This window comes from Melopsittacus undulatus, chromosome 4 (genome assembly GCF_012275295.1).
Source record: "Melopsittacus undulatus isolate bMelUnd1 chromosome 4, bMelUnd1.mat.Z, whole genome shotgun sequence".
Classification (NCBI taxonomy): Eukaryota; Metazoa; Chordata; class Aves; order Psittaciformes; family Psittaculidae; genus Melopsittacus; species Melopsittacus undulatus.
Genome location: NC_047530.1, coordinates 56,320,520 through 56,342,294, shown reverse-complemented (window position 1 = coordinate 56,342,294; position 21,775 = coordinate 56,320,520). Strand labels below are relative to the sequence as shown.

General features: G+C 37.1%; 1 protein-coding gene across 6 annotated transcripts in view; it reads left to right on the top strand.

Moving 5' to 3' along the window:
- The window catches only part of PLEKHA7 (pleckstrin homology domain containing A7), a 155,977-nt gene that overhangs the window by 70,656 nt on the left and 63,546 nt on the right, over window positions 1-21,775 (top strand). For 5 of the 6 annotated variants that reach the window (XM_005153271.3, XM_031052681.2, XM_034062023.1 and 2 more), the window contains one exon: window positions 19,721-19,804. The exons of the other annotated variant lie outside the window; for it this stretch is intronic. In XM_005153271.3, coding sequence (XP_005153328.2) covers window positions 19,721-19,804 — 84 coding nt within the window. The remainder of the gene's footprint in view (window positions 1-19,720; window positions 19,805-21,775) is intronic. 6 annotated transcript variants of the gene reach the window in all.

Here is a 21,775-nt window from a genome sequence, read left to right as displayed (position 1 = left end):
GTAAATGACACATCATTTTTTATGTTTTTTAAGTTTCATTGTGCTTCTGTTTGCCTATTAAGTAATCTAAATATTTTAGTTAGACTTTCAGGTGATGCCATTGAGAGGTTTGAGCTATGCAAAGGCTGTTATTGCACTGCTGTAAAAATCCTTGGAACTTGTGGCATCTGTCACTGCATAATCTTTTTCTTCCTAACGAAGGTAGCACACTTCCTTGTTAATCATTTAAGTGATATTTTGTTTGGTTTAAACTATGTTTTGTACATGTGCATTTTATTTTCTAACTAGCAAAATTGCTTCTGGTACTATAGTCATAGTGTCCATTATAATTAGTTTATGTTAAGAGAGCTTTTGGTGTGATGAGTCATTTCTAGGCATTTTAATTCAAATAATATACAGAGTACTGGTTCAGAAAATACAGTGGGTGATTCTAGTTTTGTCTTGACTACAGAGAAGGGAATGCACACAGAAGTTTGTTATTTAAAGAAAAATAAACCGAAGTATGTCAAAGTTTCTTTTAATAAGGTCAATATATGCATTATGAAACAAAACAGGTTTGTGATCCAGTCAGCAAATGGTGTGATCTTTGGCTTTTGTGTAAAATAACCGTATTTCATGATTGAATATGCTAATAAGGGCTTATAACCCTACCCTCTTCCATAGTCTTCTGTAGGAAATCTGCTTCTTGCCAGTTAAATAATGTGATTAGACATTTAGCTACAATAGATTAGATGGACAAAAGCTTACACAAGCCAAGAAAAATTGGCATCTTGCATGTTCTGCCTTAATCTGTACTTTGCTATCTGCATTGTGGTAATTCTTGATTTGTGATCAGGAAGTGTTAATATAATTCAGGTGTTTGTGGATGCTTAAGTAAATTAAATGGATTTAGTTGTAATAAATTTTATTCATGCTTTTTAGAAGTATTAGCTGTTAAAATTCGTTCTTGGGAACTCCACAGTGGGAATACTGAGATGAGGTAGTACAGTTTTCCCTCTTAGGTCGTTGTGTTTTCAATAAGAAGAAAACATTTGTGAACAAAACCAGCTCAATATATAAAATTGTATTCTGATAGAGATGCAGAAAACGGTCAAAAGGGTCTTGAACCTGAAGCTACAATATGTGTCCGCAATCTGTCTGTCTGCTTCTAACTCAGAATTTCTATGGTGGTCACAGGGGTAAGACAGGCTGGTTGGGCTAAAACTGAAAATCCTGTTCAGAGGTGAATAGTTTAGGGCATCTGGGAGTGGGAAGGCCTCAAGCAGTATGTGCACGGCATTGTTGTAGTATTTGGAGATAGGAGTGTCTGAAACTTCTCATTTACAAAATACTGTAAATACAGGCCCGGAGAAAATTTAAGATGAAAAGTTCTCTAAGAGTATTGTATAATGGAGGTTGTAGTAGAAGTGGAAGACTGAACCGTGAATTCCATTTTAGTTATTCCTTGATAAATCTGCTAATTGATACCATTGAGATTTGTAGAAACAACTGCTGCTGCTAGTGCTCCACATTCAGCATTGAGAGTATCTTTCATTTTAAAGTGTCTGCACTCTATGGAATCTCATAGGTCCATTAATACTTCGGTTTTGATTCTTGAATTTATGAATATATAGTGATCTTGATTGTAAAAGTTGTATATGAATATATTATAACATGGTTATAAAATTATTATAATATGTTTTTACATTGGTTATTGTGTGCAGAAAAAAGACAGGATATTTCTTTGGAGAGCTGGAATTACCTGTATTTCCAGCTGCGGGGAACAGTTGGGAGCTCAAAGAACAGAAGACAACATCTCAGTTGTACAGAATTAGGAAGTAAGGAAAATCCCTGTAGTGCTTATATGACTTCATTGCTGGAATTTGGTTTGCCTAAGGTAAAATCCTGTGAAAAGGCAGTTGCTTGAGATGTGTGTTTTGTAATGCCACGTGCCTGTTGAAAGATATACACTTTCTTGCTTGACCAGTCCCTCATGTGATGATTTTAGGTAGTAGTTGGTTTCTGACCTTTAATGATAATTTTCCTGTAATAGAACCAGAACTCTTACAAACTTTTTCTTTTAATTCCTCAATGGCAGCTGCATGTAGTTCATTTTGTCACCCTGTACTCATGCTTCCACTTGCATGTGCCGTACCTTATTGCTCCTGCATCCTCACTCTTTGCTCAATTGTTTGCACTGCAAGATAGCATAACACGAAGAGCAGATACAATTAAAAATCTCTAGCTGCCTTGAAGATGTTATGAGAAGAATTTGTGGAACACCTAGTTTATAAAATACACATAATGCTTGGACACTTTCATCAAGTATAGGAAATCTTGAGCAATCTGCAATACAGTCGTTACTGATAAGACTATGTGCAGACAATCTCTGTTAAGTGCGCATATTTTTAACATAAGTAAACACTGGTCAAAATACATTTTAAATTAACTTGGTGAAATTTCAGTGGGCAAATTGTAGCTAGCAGGTGGAGGGAGGTGATTCTGCCCCTTACTGTGATCTGGTAAGACTCCACCTGGGGTGCTGTCCAGCTCTGGGGCCGCCAACATAGGAAGGACATGGATCTGTTGGAGTGAGTCTGGAGGAGGGCCTCGGAGATGACTGGGGGGGACTGGAGCACCTCTCCTATGATGACAACCTGAGGTTGTTCAGCCTGGAGAAGACAAGGCTCCAGTGAAACCTTAAAGCAGCCTTCCAGCACCTAAAGGAGGTCTTCAAGAAAGCTGGGGAGGAACTTTTTACAAGAGCATGCTGTGATAGGACAAGGGGGAATGGCTTTAAACTAGAGAGAAGGTCGATTTACTTTAGATATTAGGAAGAAGTTCTTTACTGTGAGGCTGGTGAGGCACTGGCACTGGTTGTCCAGAGAAGTTGTGGCTGCTCCATCCGTGGCAGTGTTCAAGACCAGATTGGACGGGGCTTGGAAAAACCTGATCTAGTGGAAAGTGTCGCTGCCTATGGCAGGGGTCTTGGAACTACATGATCTTTAAGGTCGATTCTGGCAAATTACGTTGGAGTGACATTACATCTTAATATTTGCATCCCATTATATTGACTGAATTTTAATAGAATCCAGATAAAAAGATGTGAAATGTGTGTCCTCCAGCTTATCAATACACTGTAGAGCTGCACTGGTGCTGGAACAATGTTGTAATTATTTTATGGATTGAGGTAGTTTTTTGTCTGCAAAACTTCTTAACAATTACATAAGGTAATAATGGAAATAATGTAAACCTGGTATTTTAAGTGGCCTCTTTATTCTACCAAATACATGGACATATCAATTCTAGAAGCATGTAATGACTTCAGGTTGTGTAAACTGCTAATACAACTTAAAGGACAGTCCCTGAAAAGCTGTTATTCCCTTGTATTTATTTGTTAATGTTCTTAGTAACGATTTCATGAAAGAAATCCTTAATATTTTCTCCTCTTTTGTTGAGAAGCAGTTAGAAAACTGGCATCTTGAGTGTCTTTGATACATGCCACATGGCATTAGATGAAGTCTCTTTGCTTTCAAAAATAGTTGGTGTTATGTGTCATGTATATGGATTTTTCTTTTTTCTCTTTTTTCTCTTAAGAATCTGCTCTTAACTGTAGCTGGAAATATTTCTAAAATGGGCCTATGGCCCTTACACTTTTTTCTTCCTTCAGATAAACTTCTTCAGAAGACTCTTAAGAAACGTTACATGATTCTTGGCTCTGCTGTCAAGGGTGTTTTTGTTTGTCTGTTTGTTTCCTGCAACAGCAGGCAGGTGGTCTCAGTTCATGGCAAAGTACCTGACTGTTTTCTTATTTTTGTCATCCTTCCCTGCAGGGCATCCTGACTAATCGGAGAAAGTGTTGGAACTTCAGTCAGTGACATTGCTTATTTTCTCTAAATCATCTTATTTAAAACAAAAATATAACTATTTCCAGGTAGAACTCTAGTGTGTTTTTTCTTCCCACAGTAACTCTCAATTGTCATTTTCTAATGCATCAACAACACATCTTTTGTATCTAGTTCTCATGCAGACAAAGTTTACATTCATATCAATAGCGATATTTGAGAGTGAGAACAGGTATGTAAGGAATGTGGGACCAGACATTTCAAGGTGCCAGAAAGATTGAGCTGCTTTTTCTTAATGTCTCAAGAATACGAGGCTTTACTCTGCAACCTGTTCATGTCAGAAGAATGTAAAGCATGCCCATGGTATTTGCAGAATCTGTGAGCTGTCTGAGTTAAATTCAGAGGTATTAAAACTTAAAGTCATGGGGTGTAATCTGAAGTTCCCAGAATTCTGGATATAAAACAAAGTCTGTGTCATACAAGATAAGAATAATTAATTTATTTTATTTTTCCTAGAGAGCATATTCTTATTCAGAAACAGGGCATTTTCACTCCCTTCACTCTCATTTGGCAGGCATTTGCATTACAATGTAGTTATGTCTTTCCAGTGATGTACTTTGAGATGAATGAATATTGCCACTCATCACTTCTGGAATCTGATCTATTGTATTAGCATCTTTAATTTAGATTCTTACAATATTTTCAAGGAACAATACTAAGATGAGAGTATGTGGTACCACAAAAGCAAACGTAATCTGGGGCATGTTAGCCTGAACTTGATGTTTCAATGCAGTTATAAATTGTACCTGGGTGAGTTAAGTTGATAGCAATTAGGTGGTAAGTAACCGAGCAGAAAGATTTTGGTAAAGTACTATAGGGAAGTTAATCTTGGTGTGATTTTTTTTGAGGGGGCTTACATCTAGAGATGGAAGATTTCAGGCGGCATTGATTGGTTCGGTTTTGAAGAACTGCTCTGGCAATTTAATCTTGCCAAATAATTTTGCCAGACTTGCTTTCTGAGTATTATATTAGTGGTTTAGTGGTGATCTTGGCAGTCCTGGGGTAATGGTTAGACTTGATCTTCAAGGTCTTTTCCAATCTACTTGATTCTATGATTTGATTTTTGCCCCAGTATGGTACAGAGTTGTATTGTGTTTTACAGTGTTACCTCACAGCTGTGGAAAAGTACACTAGTATAAAAGGCAACCTTATTCTTCCCACATCCATGCGCTTAGTACTTAAAGTGAAAAGAATAATTAATGTAGCCAAAATGTTGTCTTAAGAACAAAGGTGATTTTATGTTTGAGATAAGTATTCCAAAGGACAAATGTCTGTGCGTTGGAAGAGATTTGCTGTAAGTCTGTAAACAAACTTGGGAAGCAGTAGCATGTCTTGTTGAGCTAGATTCAGAAATTTCAGCCTGTTCTTGCCTCCCAGGTTTAGTGGAATTCTTTAGGAAGGTCAAATTAGTCCTTTACTCTGTGAAAAATAAATGCAGCTTTTGCTAGTATGTTCTGCAGTATCACCCCAGAAGATGCATGTGAGGTCAAGACTCTAAATTGGTAGAAGAAATCTTATCTATCCTTAAAGTCTTAGATTTTGATAAAATGGTGTTTTTAACAAAAATAGGATTACTCAACAAGAAATCTGCTTCCAAGCTAACACCTGAATACTGATCTCCCAAATCCCAACATAGTAGTGCCAAAATCATTAGTCTGTGTAAATTTAGCCACTTCTTTCTCTTTTTCTTGTGGGGGAATCCCATTTCTCTGTAAAGATGCATTTCCAAGTCCTAATCCAGTATCCAAAATAACTGAAATGTCATCACTCAATGAATTCAAATTCTTTCAACTTTATAATGCAAAACTGATTAATATAACCTTGAAGCAGAGTCACTCTGTGAGTCAGCGATGACTTATTTGGCAGAAATCAGTCAATCTGAAGTCTTACTCTTCTGTGCTACTTACAGATTATTTTTTTCAAGTGCTGTAATTGCAGTGTCTATTAAGTTATGTTTTAGGAATAAGCATCATTTGATGGTCACTTTATTACTATGGAGTAAGTATGGGCAGCAAATGTTCAGAGTAATGATTCGTGAGAGTGATTAGTTCCAATAGCTGATTGGGAGACATTAAAATAGAAGCTAATCTGAAATTAAGTTTCAGTATGCAGAACATAAGAAGAAGGTCCTCAGGAAGAAATAATACAGGGTTTGCCCAGTTGCTTACTCATCTTTAAGTGAAGCTGTTCCCTATCTGGAAGTTTTGACTTTCTCTAATCACAGAAAGTCCCAGAGAAAGTGAATGTGTCAGTCACAGCTAACCAGCTTCCAAACAACACGTGTGGAGCTTTTGTTGGAAGTTACTGCTGTAAACTGTGGCTTTTTCATAATCATGCCAAATTCATGCATCAGAATGAGAGACCAAATAAGTAGCTGTACAGACAAATTGTTTTATTCTTTGTAACTACTTAGGAAAGCAGATAGGGTGCTCGCAGAAGAGTAACTGGTATGTTTTAGGCAAAGCAAAAAGCAAACAAATGTAAGTACATTTTGTGAAGTTAAAGCTAATTTCTTTTCATGTGGTGTGGCACACTATCCAGGGAGGTAGAAGGAAATCTTTGCTTTGGTTTCGATTGCTGTAATGCCAAATGTAGTTTTGCAGAGGAGGAGAAGATCACACATATTCTTGAGGAAATTCTTAACAATGTTGTGGTGCGGTGGTGGTTTAATTGTACTGAGGGGTCAGTGAGCAAAGCAAAACACACCAAAGAACCCCGAAACTGAAATCTTCTGCAAATAATTAAATTGCTAGATTATACATTTATCTAAGTGGTGTTTAAAACATTGTGTATGTTCACTAAGTATTAAATTAAAATGCAACTGAAGCACTGAAAGCATGAAAAGCTACTACGCTGTGTGTAATGTTGCTGAGCATGTGTATCCATATGATATTCATCCTGTTGTGCTTGGGTTTTTGTTTGTTTGTTTGTTTTTAATAAAAAAATTAGCATTAAATAAAACTGTTTTTACTAGTGCTGGTCTGAATTTAGCTGGAGTGTATAGCTCTTAGTCTGGCTCTACTCACTCATGTGCTTTGGAGCTTGCTGCATCTGAAGGGTGAACAACTCAATTCCCTGAATAGTGCATGACTTTAACACCTATATTTCCAAGAGATTACAGAGTTTTCTGTAAGTGGAAGATGCACATTTTTCAAAGGTGTTCTGTCATTGTATGTGCAGTTAAATAATTACCTAAAGAACAAATATTATTTCATGTGAAGTTACTTCACCTTCATAGCTGCCAAGTTTCAGTCACATGCTTGTTAGAGCCTTGCTCGGCATCGAAAGGATTTAATGCAGGATCTGAAGAAGTTTTTGGAATTCGTTTCAATCTCTAATCCTGCCAGCGCTCCCTGTCCTCACCCCAGCCCTCGTCAGCATTGTGAGAGCTTGCCTGCTTCCAGATCCTCTTGCTTCGGGGTTGCCCTTGCCTGTGTGTTGGCTAACCAGAGGAAAGCCACTTGAGCGGTGAGACGTGAACTAGAGCACTCCAGAGTGTTCTGGCAATGTTATTTGACAACAGCAAACAGTGGAGGTGCTTTGAAGTCAGAAAATGAACCAGCATAGAACTGTCCTGCCAGGTCGCTGCCCAGTTTGGGGAGATGGCAGAGAACTAGTCCTTGCATTACAAAGGTGAGAGGTGGGTAATACTGGCTGGGCATATTTCTCTGGTATTCAGCTAAGTGAACTCTGTTGGGGAGTTATGTAGGCTGTGAAAAACCCAGTGATACAGCAGCAGCAGAAGCAGTGCTGTTGTACTCTTGGAGGTGTTATCTGCACAGGCTTCACTTTGGTGAGAAAGGAGTGCTCCAGTGGGGGCTTCACTACAGTGGAGCTACAGGACGAGAACCAGACAAAGCAGCCATAACATGCTGCTCAAGTGGTGCAGGAGGAATGTAGCTGATAGCTCTACTATATATAGCCATGTATTAAGAACTACCTTTTGGCTGCATTTTGCTCTAGCCTTGCGCCCTGATCCTAAGGAGCCTGATTTCATCCGGTTTGGCTGTTACATTTGGCTGTTGACTTCCAGTTGTTGACTTACTGTGAAAGGTGGTAGTTGCTTCATCCTTGGTACTTTAAAAAATAATAACACTCTTCATATGCTTAAGGGAGTAGTTTTCATCTTTCCTGATGGGATAATGTGGTTTCACATGGACCTGATTTTGAAGGTTCATGCTGTCCCTGGACGACTGCATGCCAGCTATCTGGTAATGCCTATTGATGTTCGCTGATGTAAATGAAACCTCCAAACCACTTCATAGAAGCCCAACAAAGTAGTTTTAAAAATGTGCTAACTAAAGCTATTTTTGAGATGGAAAGAGTGAAAATTTGTTTCTTTATACATTCCTTGTGCTATTTTCCTTAGCCCTTAGATCTTCATATTGTCATCAGCAGTGTCTACTGTGGGCTTTTTTTCTGAGCTGGCTGTTTGGGCACTGTTAATATGTCCACTTAGTGACATTAAGGAAATGCAAATGTTTCTTCTGTGCCTGGGTTGTTTTCAGTACCACTTTTCTCACAGCTGTCTGATTTTATTTTAATATTTTATTCTAAATATTCAGCTTCTGGTCATGCAGTGTGTTGATTCAGGAAATTAAACTGAGAATGTGATTATATGAGGGTTTTGTTAAAGTTTATGTTTTGTTTACATACTTAGATATTCAATACGCTAACCTTAGCATCATTTCTGCCAATAATGTAAATTGTTATTAGCCCATAGCTACAGGTTATCTTGTGACTTAACATGCTGTGATTACTTATTGGTGGATTTGAGGGCTAGGGAGGAGACACTGGATGACTGAAAATAGTTGCCTTTGTTCTGCAGAATTCATTCACTGGTTTATGTTTAGCAAAGAAAATTCTGGCATTATACACACTAAAAATGTTCATTTTCAAAACAGTTTGCTTGGATTTCTGCATTTAGTAAAATAATGAGTATTAAAACCAGAAAAGTTTTAGAGATTGGAATTGTTTTATCCAGTGTTGAAATTCTTAATATCTTAATGAGTTTTGGTTGCTTGGTTTTGTATAAAGCTTTTCTTAGTAGTGTTATGTATATTTTACCATATTTACCATTTTATACATGCCAAAGATACTTTATAGCAATATACATATATATATAGCAATCTGTGATTGTTTGGAAATGTCTTAGGAGTTTCCCTGCATGTCTTGGGACTTGGAGCCACTGAGTATTTCTGCCTCTCCATAAGGATGAGGTATTTCTTTGAGCAAGTTTGACTGAAGTCATCAACAACTGATAGCTTTTTTTTCTGTTGATGTTTTTGAATTTAAAAGACATTTGTGGATAATTTATAAACTCTATGCATAATCTAAAAAGGCAATATTCTGTGTCTGTTTTACAGTTCCAATCCCTAAAATGCTAATCTGGAATTAGTTTTAGGCTATGAATTGTAGTGAGTTTCTCAGCACACAATGGGTAACTTCTATGATAGAAACATTTGGGGAAATAACATTTTAGTAAGGTTTTATCCACTTTATAGCTTTGTTCTAAGAACCATTTTATGTGGTATGAGGTATGAGTGTGATTAATACACAGTAATTGATAATAGTGCACGATCAATCTGATTGTTAAATTTTATTTTAATTTAAGAATTACTAGTCTTTGACAGTGCAAATAATTGCTTAAATTTGGCTCTGTGTTGGCCTGGGTTTGCATGTGACTTAGAGTAGCATTCTGTGAACTGATGCATTTGTTTGCACTTGTTGCCATTTTTTTTTCTGATTTAAGCTAAATATGAATAGAGTTTGAAGTGTTGCAGAATCAACCACAAGACAGGCTGAAACAGTTAGTTACTAATGAAGGAACTATTATTAGCATATATGCCAGTAAACGTGAACAGCCAACCCACAAGAATAAGTGTGCGCTGTGGGAATTGTGATTTCTTCATATTAAACTATACTTCAGCAAGTATGGTACTAATGTCCTTGTTTATTCTTTATGCTGGTGTATGAAGGATTACAGTCAGTACCTCAACAGCATTGTGAAGCAGTAGAGGATATGAGTAGGCCTAGAGAGGGACTGAGACAGACCCATGCCCATTTTGAATGACCTTAACTACAGGAAAGGCTTTGGTTGGAGCATGTCTCCTGTAAGATAAGAAGTGCATAGCCACAGGAACTCAGGCTACATAAATTATCTTCTTTCATGGAATGCTTATTAGTAAAATGTAGACTTTGGTTTTAATTATTTGGTGATAAAGTTAATTCATGGTGTTTATTAAAGGTTGAAGGAAGAAACCACATTTTAATGTAATGCTATTTTGAGTTTTTCTCCCTACGTGATGTGGAGTTTTTGTATTGTTCTATTCTGTGAAACTTTTGTGTGTGCATGTTTTTTGTTTTTTCGCTTTGTGGTAGAAACAGGAACTATATCCAACCTTATGGTAATAGGACAGTTTGGTTTGGGTGAGACCTGAGGGGGTCTCTAGTGCTCCTGCGAAATGCAAGGTTGGTAAGTGAGGTCAGACAGGATTGCTCAAGTCTTTCTCCCTCAGGTGTTGAAAACCTTGTGGAGACTACACAATACATGATACATCTTCATATCCTCATGGTGAAAAACTTTCTCCTACATGTGGTCTGAAGCTCTCCTGTTTCAGGTTGTGCCTGCTCTCTCTTGTACTCCCATTGTGCACTACTGTGAAGAGACTTCTTGATTACCTTCTTGCAGGAGGCTGATGGTGGGTCCCCCCTGAAGCTGTTCTTTCTCCAGGCTGAGCAAAGCTGGCTCCTTCAGCCTCTCCTCAGCACTCCTGACTGTCTTGGTGCCCCTATGTTGAATCGGCTTCAGTTTGATGATGCGTTTGCAGTACAAGGAGGTTTGAAATTAGGTAGAGTATTCTAGACTGTAGCCCTGAGAGAACTTGATGGACACAAACTGTAATTCTTAAATTCTGCTCTAGCCACATGTGATTTTGTAAGAAAACGGTATTTGGTTAAAATTTCATTCCCATGATATAGGTTGTAGATAAAACACTTCAATTTTAGGGAAAGGGGTAGTGTTTTTCCCTATTGTCCAAGGGCACACCACACAGCACGGTTCAGTCTGCAGTATTGTCCTCTGATAATCACTTTTTCTTACTGTGCATCAGAAGTGTGTTTGTCTTAAGAAGCTGAAATCTGTCTTCATCATTAAAAAGCCAATGAAGAGAAAATATTTTGAGGTTATATGTCTTACATGGCAGAGGAATAAAGTTTTTTGGAAGCTGTTTTATTCAGTTTTCATAGATATTGTGTTAAATTGTTTCAACTTTCTTCACTGTATGGCTTGTTACTTAGATGGAAGCTGCATGCTGGAAAACTTGTCTTTGTTTTCATGTTTAGAATAATGTGGATCATAGTGCCTATTGTTATGTAGGTCTTTGCAGCAAAGTAAAATGTGATCAAGTAGGACTGGTGGGGGAATTCAGTGTCTGTTGGGAATTTTGGACACTATGCACATGAATATCTCTTATTTTGAACAGTTTTGTTATGGTTTAAATTGTGATAAATACTTTTTTTTGTGTAAAGCTTCCCTTAAGTACTTTTCCCAAAATACTATGCGTATATGGCAATCTCTGCTGTACTGCTTCCTCACCAAACACTTTAAAATGCGGTTGACATTGGAATGTAAGGGTATGCTACTTTTACCCAGGGTGTTTTAATCAAATTACTTAGTGATATCATAGAATAATTGGGGTTGGAAAGGACCTTAAGATTATCTATTTCCAATCCCACTGCCATGGGCAGGAATGCCTCACCTTCGACCATGTCACCCAAGGCTCTGTCCAACCTGGCCTTGAACACTTCCAGGGATGGAATAATTACTTTTTCTGTTGTTAGTGAGTTTATTAATTTAGTTTGTATATCAGATCCAGAAGAAATAAGTAGCATCACTTGTTGCTCTCTGTATGTTGTTGCCTTGTGGCAGGGCTGGTTTATAGCAGCATTTCATGTCTAACTGCTCTGCAACTCTGCTACTGTAAGGTGGTTACATTAGGTTTACATAGTTCTTTTGTGTGAATGGCTTTAGGGCAACTGCTTTATGTGTAGTACAAAATTGAGTACTGAAAGAGTTAAGTTGCTGCTTTCCTGTCATACCAATGACCCCCAGTGGAGAATCAAATACCTCCATACTTCCCAAAATGTTTGATTAAAAAAACCAACTTACTTTCTATGTAAGCATCTGTCTTCAGAGTTTCTGCATGTAATTGGACTGCTGAAACCATTTGTCCCAACCCTTTAATCCTATAGAAGTCATAGTTATTGCTGAAATATCTGTGCCAGCATTGGACACGAGGGTGTGTGTGTGTGTATATACATATATATATGCACACACCATATATGCATATATGTGTATATATGAGTGTACATATGAGTGTACACAAATATATGTTTATATCACAGATGCCTATATTTTACTGTTGGATCTACTCCTATTTCCATTTCAAACTTTAAGCTTTGATGTAGATGTTCACATGCTACCTGTAAGGAATGTACAATCAATGGAGTCTGCTGTTCATGTTGTGACATTAGTGCTGTTTCATTGTCTCTAAAATATTGCTTTTGTTAGGTAGTAAAGTTCCAAATTAATTTAGATAGATAGTTTTAAAGGTACTAGATCTTATTTTGGGGTTTGATGGAGAATTACCCGACAATCTTCAAATACTTTAGTGGGAAAGAAAGGAACAGTCTTAAGTGAGTTCCAAGCCTGAATTAAGATGATGTGATATAATAATGTGATGATTTATCTTTATAATTTTATTTTTTTAAATTTTTAGATTTAATTTTCAATTTTGAAGGCAGAGACTGTAATTTTCCTAAAACTGCAGAAATAAGGAAATAGAATCAATTTTCACTTTTCAGAAATGCTGTTTTCTAAGGAGTTCCTTGTCTTTAAAACTTTAGCACACTTCCTTAATTTCAAGTTACTTGAATAAGTTTTTTGTGAGTTAATAAAAACCTGATGATGCCTCCTGATATGCATCAAAAGGAATAAGCATAAGCAGATAAGGAATAAGAATAAGCAGATGACTTCAGCCTGTATTACTTATGGAAATATGTGATGATCCTGTGATGACAGTGTATTCATCTTTTTGTCTATTCTTTTAGTGATGGAATATCTCTGTAGCAATTCTGTGGCATTTTTCATATTAGCTTACCATTGATTTATTAGATCTGTTCTAACAAGGATGTTCATTAACAACAAAACCTTTCCTGCCAATATTACTGGGTAGTATAAATTGGTTTTGGTAGTTCATTAAGATAGGAAAAAAAAAATGGACCTAGTTCCAAAGAAACTTGCAGTTCATTTTTTACCTTATCATAAGTGAGCTAGGTAGAAGGAAGGATCCTATGTGAAAGCACGACTGTCAGTTTATGATCTAATCTGATGTCATGCCAGCTGTCCCCTTAGCTGTCTGTATAAGCACAGGCTCTTGTGTTGAGTGATTGTAGTCACAGACATAGCTGTGATAGTCACAGACATTGCTGCTCAAGATAGTTACAGAATTGTATTCTCATTAAATAACTAAACACTTGTGAATTCTCAGGGTGATAACCTAAGAAGGATGTGAGATTTGAAAGAATCACTTTGTGATTCTCATGGAGTAGTTTATAGGTTAAAACACTGTATAAAGGGGTGAAATTTTGGCCTTAAGAAGGTCTCACAGACACTGATTACAGTGCAGGAAGGATTTTACTGAAATTCTGAGGAGACACTCTATTATTTTGAAATGGGGACAGTGTTTAGTATCTTGAGAAGATGGGGTTTTGTGTGGGGTTGTGGTGCTATTGCTTCTGTAATACAATTTTTTGGTTTTGTTGTCAATTCTTCCAAATTATATCTGTATTACACTGCATTTTTCTTCTAATAACATTATTTGCGGAACTTTGATGGCACTGATTTTGTTGGACTACTCAATGATATTCTTTCTAGCCAATTCTGAAAGCAGTCTAAAAGATACTCAGAAGGCAGTGCTGGAACTATTTTGAAGCTATTGATGTATTTCAGAAATACATTATGAAATAAAGTGTAGTATGCCTGGCTGTTTATGTGGTTGGATACAAGCACTTTCTCCTGTTTGGAGTAACAATTTCCTGGTTGAACAGCAGTTTTTCACTGTATGAGTTCTACTTCTATATCAGGAACTCCCCGTAGAAATGTGGGTGCTCCTTCATAACTATCATCAATGGGGAATTCAACATAAAGGTGTTCACACTTATCTGGTTTTGCAGGTAAGTGTAAAAACATCAGCCTATGTGGAAAATAAGTACTCTAAAAAAGGCTTATAATAATTTATAGAACAGTCTGCCTTTGACAACATGAACTTTTCTTGCAACTATAGATTTGTTAATGTGATGTAGATGCAATCAGTAGTTGATTTGTATATTTCAACTTCATCTGCCTGGGCATGTAGGTTGCTCTACGTGCAATCTATAAACATGCTTGACTTCAAATGAAAGGTCATCAGCATCAGTCATGTCCAAAAGTTCATTATTAAAACTTGGCTTTGACTTGAATGCAAAATGAAATGAAAGAAAGAAAAAGAAAGAAAAAACCGCAACCCCCTGGATAGGTGCAGTCATGTTAAAGTCATGTTAATTAGGAATTCTGCAAAAGGATCCATGCAGTTAAAAACGCCTGCCTGTGTCAATTGCACTATAGGAATGGAAACTCGATTGAAATTGTGTAGTTTTCCTGTGCTTAAATCACTTAAATTTCATCATATTGTAGGTTAAGTTAGTGCAAACAAAGGATAGGCAATGTAAAATTTGCAGACTTGCTTAATCAACACCTGGGGAATGTTTTAGGATGCATTCTGATGGTGAACAGAAAGGTGTTATCATAAGATATAGGTTTCTGTCTGTGCACTCCCATCCACCCAGCAGGAGTAATCATCCACTTTGTCAGGTTATCTGTTTCCATCCCCTGAACCCAGGGCCAGCTTAAAAAGTTACATTAGGTGCTCAAACAGCATGCTTTCACATGTGGTTAATGTTAGCCAGATAACTCTGTTCACGTCTTGAAGGTCTTGAGTCTTTCTAAACTGCTATAGTACATGGGTCTTAAAGCGGTGTGTGATTGCTCACACTTACGTTTGTAAATGTTGTGTACATATGCTGTGAAATGGTAGAATTTGTCTTGTAATATCCAATGAGAAAGAACTGGTGTTTGAACTGTGGCTCTGTTATGAAAAGTCTGAGTCTTAACTATTACAAACTGTCATGGTTTAAGCCCAGGCCATAAGTCAGACATGCAGCCCTCTCGCTCAGTCCCCACCTTTCTTCCCCTCCCCTCTCCCAGAGGGATAGGGAGGAGAATCGAAAGAATGTAACTCCCATGGGTTGAGATAAGAACAGCCCAGTAACTAAGGTATAACACAAAAGCACTACTGCTACCACCAATAATAATAATGATAAGGGAAATAACAAGGGAAGAGAATACAATACCACCTGCCAATACCCAGGCCACCCGAGCAGTGAACTAGCCCTTCTGGGTAACTCTCAGTTACATCCTGGGCATGATGTGCTGTGGTATGGAATACCTCTTTGGTCAGTTTGGGTCATGTGTCCTGTCTCTGCTTCCTCCTGGCTTCCCCTCCTCCCTGGCAGAGCATGAGACTCATAAAGTCCTTGGTTAGAGTTAACATTACTGAGCAGCAACTGAAAACACTGGTGTTATCAGCGCTGTTCCCAGGCCAAAAGTCAAAAACACAGCACTGCACCAGCTACTAAGAAGGATTAAAAATGACTGCTACTGCTGAACCCAGGACACAAACCAAGAGCAAGCCTTGGAAAATGGTGTTCTGTAATTTTGAAATTCAGAGGTACTTTTAAATGGTCTATAGTGTAATTTAATAATGATGGTAGTGGTAGATGCTAGTGAATGTAGTTTTTGCATGAATTTTTGATGTTTTCATAATTGCTTTGCCTCGATGGTTGATTAATAATTATACAAAATCAGAGTAATACAAAACTGTTAAAATTAAAAGATGATTACTAAGGGAAATGGCATAATTTGTTACACAGAAAATTCATAGTTTTACGAGAAAAGTTAGCTTGGCATTTCACATGCATGGTGGTGTACCAATACAAGTTATACAGCGTTCAGAATTCACATGGTGAAGCATCATAAGCTTTCCCAGATTTATTTTCTGTAGTGGGAGATTAAAACAAAAAAAAGGGGGGCATGAAGATAATGCAGCACATTGTGTCCTTTTATTAAGGCTCGTTTATTGTGCCTGTTGTAAATGGTAGATTTCTGGACAACAGAAACACATTCAGCAGTTGCTATTTGGAGGAACTACTGAGAGGCTTGATTGGCTGATGTGTCTGGAGAACAACTGGACTAAGTCTTTTGTTGGCTTGTGCTTGGAAAGGAAGGAGAACTTTCACTGCAACAAGTTTACTAGGTCACTACCACTGGAGAGATTATTGTAATTATTTTTTGTGTAAGCAGGTATTACTGTGAAGCAAATATTTATAGGATATGAAAACAACAAAAACCAAAATCAAAATCTGTAAATCTAATATTACAGTTTCTCTTGTTCTGATCAAAATATCTACTGATATTCTCAGAATATGTCTATTTAAATACTGGGAAGGCTTCAAAGATATTTTAAGATTTAAATTATATTTGCAGAGAAGGATGGAGGGAGCAGCAGAGAATGACAGAACAGGATACTTTAAGTTGGAAAGAGCCTCTGGACCCCATCTGACCCAGCTGCTGCTGTTCAGAGCTAGGCCAACTTAAAGTTGGAACCAATTTACAAAGTTCGATTCAGTTGCTCAGGGTCTTACCTGGCCATGTTTTGGATTTTTTTCCGATGATGGAGATTCCATAGTCTTGCTAGGCAACCTCTTCTGTGTTTGACTGCTCTCGTTGTAGACAAAAGTCTCCCTGCTATATAATTCCTTGTTGTAGGGCATTAGCCATCTGTTGCATAGATTGTTTTAAATAGCATTGCTTATTCTTAATGAATCCTATGAGGCAAAACAAACTCTCACTTTTCAAGTTCAAATAAACCACTACGTGTCTGCAACACTAACTGTTAGTGGCAGTGGTTTAATTTCTGTCTTCCCAGTCAAGTCCTCAGTATTGAAGCTGCAGATTTGCATAAAGTTTTGGTTTAGTATGCCTTCTACTTGGCTGGGAATCATCATGTGTATTTTATGTAGTAAAGAAATTATCCTTCTGTTTCACTGCTCTTACTATCCAAAGTGCAAAACTTGTCCCAAAATGCAGTTGTTCAGATATTTAAGAAACGTTTACTTTCCAGCTGTAACATTATTGGCAAGTAATATTTAATCTGTTAGTAATGGACTTGCTCTTTAAGTCCAGCAACAGGACTAATTCACCTTTGGAAGGCTTGGTGAATTTATTTCATGGGAAATAATGAAACATTTGTAAAAGTGCTAGTGTGGTATAATGGGTAACTTAATTTCCTAAATAACCTGTGGCTCCTGGAATATAATCTCTTTTCTTAGTCTTAACTGAAGAGTGAGTTGTTAAAGATTAGAAGCCTTAAGATGTTGTTGACAGTTTGTTTGCCTCTAGAGAATAAAGCTGACAAGGTACTTTCTTTTTTAAAGCTAACAATGTATCTGCATTTTAGTTAGTGCTCCTAGCCTAAATAGCAGAGGTTAAACAGACTGCTTCAGTCCTGATTAAAACAGGACTGTGTGATAAATGTTATTTTTATCCTTATGTATTATTTTCTTTGAAAACATCTTCAAGTTTCTGTTTGTTTCTTTGGATGTATACCCAAAATTAGAATATGAACTCACATAAAAATGTTTGTTTAGAAAACAATACTCCTCAGTCCTTTTGTGAGAAAAAGAGGATAGTTGCTTTGTACATGTTATACTGCAGCCTTAATGGAAGTACTTTCTCCTGATCTCTGATTTCAAAGGAAAACTGAAGAGTTACAAACTGCAAAGGAGCTTCATTAACCCACTTCTGTAGCAGAGGTCAGTTCTCACCAGCCTAGGGAGTGAATGCTGTTGCTGGTGTCATGGGGTAGTTAATGAAGTAATATCTTGTTCAAAGTTTTTAGTGGCTGTAGGGTTAGGAATTTTCCAATAAGTGAGGCTGGAAAAAGTCTTTTTGGTGTAACAGAAGTTGTCACAGCCTTCAGTTTATTATTGAAAATGTTCACTTTATTGGTCCCTTATATACGACATCTTGTAGCAAGGCATATTGGAAAAAGGGGTGAAAAGTTCATAGCACAGAAAACATCCTCTGCCATTCATGGTGTAAGTGAGACTTTATGTGAGCAATCTGTGGGTTTGATAGTGGTTTGTTTGATTTTCTGGTGCTGTTTTTTATTTGTTTTGTTTTGGAGGGGGTGTTTTTGGAGGGGTGTGTGTTTATTGCATTGGGTGATTGCTTTTGGTGGTGTGCTTTGCTAGGTTGTGTTTGGTGTTTTTAAATCGAGGCATGTTCTGAACTATTAACATTTGAATGTTATGGCTGCGTGAGCTGCTTGAATTTAGCTGTCGTTTACTGAAAGAGTGTTATTGCTTTGGGATTTCATTACTTTGGAACCCTGAAATATTTTTTTCTATCTTGTCCTGCAGTGCTAGGCAGTTAAACCCAAATCTTCACTAAAATGAAAAAAAAAAAAAAAATTACTGTTTATTTTGGCTCTTTGAGGTCTTATTATGTTTGTTTTCTGAATATACTCAATACTATTTTTCTGCATTTGATGGGAATTCTAGTTTTGGATGTTGTTTACCTAACTATTGCGAACTAAAACCATAAAAAATCAGAAACTTAAATAAGTGAGCTCTTGGTTTGTTACTTTGTATAATTCTAAGTCTCCTTAACTGCATGTTAGCCACAACCTTTCTAATTCTAACCAAAGTAAGAACTTTGGTTTCTTATTTCTTTAAAATTTGTGATTTTTACAGGTTTTTATAGATGTTTCTTTTGACAGGCGTGCATAATGAAAGGTTTATGATGTATGAGGATCTAGAAATTGTCTTGTGCTCTCTATGCAATCAATTGAAATGATTGACTTTGAAGAAGAGGGAAGACTATCAGTTTATCTTGAAATAAGCTTTCTTCACTCTCTATTTTTGCATTATATGAGTACAGTTACACAGATACAATAATTGTCTTTAACGGATAGCACTATTTCACTGAGCATTGCAAAACATCTAGATAGTACCCTGAAGGGACAGTTGATGGAAAATCCACACTCTAATTCAACTCAGGTGAAATATTAAAGTATGTTGTTTTATATTTGCTATGCAGCTGAACGGCTAAGGTTATATTAACCTCTGCATTGAGGTGTAAGGGAAATAACATTGAAGAAATACCATACAAGATGGAAAAAAACCCCCCATGCAACAAATGGCTTCTACAAAATCTGTCAGTGATCTTATTAATATTAAAAATGATGTAAAATGTCAAGTGACACTTTTAATTATTTTACTGGTTCTAGTCTGTGACATTTGCAGAAGAACAAATCAGTAATTTATGTGGTGTAATTTCTATGTTATGTTTAAATAATTTGCTAACTGTTGGGTGTAGACAATCATAAATTCAACTGTCTCTCTAACTAAGGTTTGCAACTAGCTTACTTTTAAAACATTAACCTGTTTAATAATTAGATGGTACAGCGTGTCATTGGCAAAGTCAACAAGGATGCAGAAAGGAGCTGAAAACTTTTCTTAAAAGTACATCAGAAATATGTTTCATTTCTGGAGTGGCAGCGGCAAAACCTCAGTGTATAAAGTTCTTCCTGTTAGAGACCATAGATACATTTTACCATATTTAGCAATATTAATTTCTTTTTTTTGTTTGTTTTTTGTTTTTTTTTTCATTTCAGCCATAATCAGCAGACCACGTCATTTAGACATCCTGTGACAGGACAGGTTTCTCCAGAAAATATTGAATTTATTTTGCGAGAAGAGTAAGTAGCTTTACCTGCCGTAGTTCAGTAGTTTGACAGTTCTTCCTTTTGTAGAAAAAATGTCATTGATATGGTTTATGCTTAAAAATTTACTTCTCACTGTGATGTTTTTGATTTCAGCGCTGTTCTATGTTAGGGCTTGAGAGAAAATCTTTACCAGATCTGTAAAACAACCAAAACCAAACAACTCCCACTCCCCAATAAACAAGCAAAAAAGGACAATATAAATAGGATACTTAAGCAATGCCTTATAGAAACATCGGACATACAGAACATAAACGTAAAGTGTCTAGAACAAACTGGTAGGTTGGTACTGAAATTGAAATGCACAAAATATTACTTGTTTCCATCATAATTCCTTGGTTTTCTTAGGTTTTAGGTTTTCTACATTCCCTATCTTGGGCTGGTATTTATAAAAAAAGAATATTGATTAGGCATTTTTCAATTTATTCTAGAGCAATGGAATAACATCTAGGAGAAAGTTTTACATTACTTCTAAAACCACTCCAAAGGCCAAGAGAATGGGACAACACCAGATAGCTTTTCCTTTTCCAGCCTAATCTTCCAACACTGTTTAAGCAGCCCTTCATGTGTCACAGGGGCTGGCAGCGGGCTGTAATGGCCTGGATTGGTGGTTTGTATGGCTGACCATACGATTCTTAATGCTTTATGTTTCAAATCATGTGACATCTAATTCGCTTTGCATTTAATTTAAAGCACTGTAAAAACAAGAGAAAGGAGGCCCAGAGAAGGAGCATGCAAGACTTCCAGGAGACTGAGGACAATGTCTTCTCTTCTGGACTTGAAGAAGAAAGAGGTAGAGCATGACTGTATAGGTCTGCTCAGAGGTTCTGGAACAGCCTTGAGAAGTGCTTGTCAAATGGTTTAAAAACCAAACCAACCAATCCGAAACAACAATAGTAACAAAACGCCAACAAAAAAAACCCTGAACTGCCCTTCCCCAAACCCAAAACAAGTCTAAGGGCCAGTGCTATGTTAAGGCACCTGCTGCGAACCACCATAATGTAGGATGTTGAACATATTTTACAGTGTATGGAAAAGGCCTTTGCACAAAGACTGCAGGACAGCTACTGAGCTGGAGGTCATCCCAGGTGTTACATGGTATGTGGGTGGCTTGCTGCTAAGAGGGGTTTGGCTCATGACAGGTATCCAAAGGAGCTTCTCCAATTCATTTAGTGAGGAGAACAAGTATCTTGGAATGCAGCAAAACTCAAAGGCAGTCTGGACAACAGCCACTGTGCATCTATGTTCCAGCTTCCACCTGTTAATTGATTTTTTTAATTACTCTATTGTAAAGGTCCAAATTTAATACAAAGATTTGCACATGTGTAAGGAAAAACAGGTGTTTGGCTAGGACTCCTTTGAGTACCTCCCTGTGTTTGTCACACTTCCCTGGGCTGTTTCTGCTTTTGTAATCTTAGTAGCGGATAAAACATTACAGGCAGAACTGAAAGAACAATGTGCTGGTGATGACATGGTTTGAGTGACTTTTTGTGTATGGTAGAATTATTCTTTTAAGAGAAATGAAAGTGTTTATTTGGAGGGCAGTCAGATGAATGGGCATAACTTGTCATCTCTAGATTTACTGAGATGGCATCAAAAGCAGGGGAAATCTTACAGTGTAGTAAGATTAATAGAGACAGGTGGTTTTATTCTAAAATAAGAGGGAATGGGTGAAAGGATATAAGGAGGAGTATGTGTATAGTAACTACTCAGGAGACAGTCGTTGGAAGAGCATTTTTCTAAGCTTTATTATTGGCCTGAAGTACATACAGAGTGTTTCTAAAATTAGGTGGTTTTAATATATCAGTTAAAATTGCTTTCAAGGTGTCATTTTCAAGTGTGTGGGATGCTCTGCTTTCCTAAGTTTTGTACTGCTTCTGTGCGACAGTGTGGGTTTTACACCAGTGCTGTTCATCACAGTCGTATCTGAATTCCTGTCAAATGACA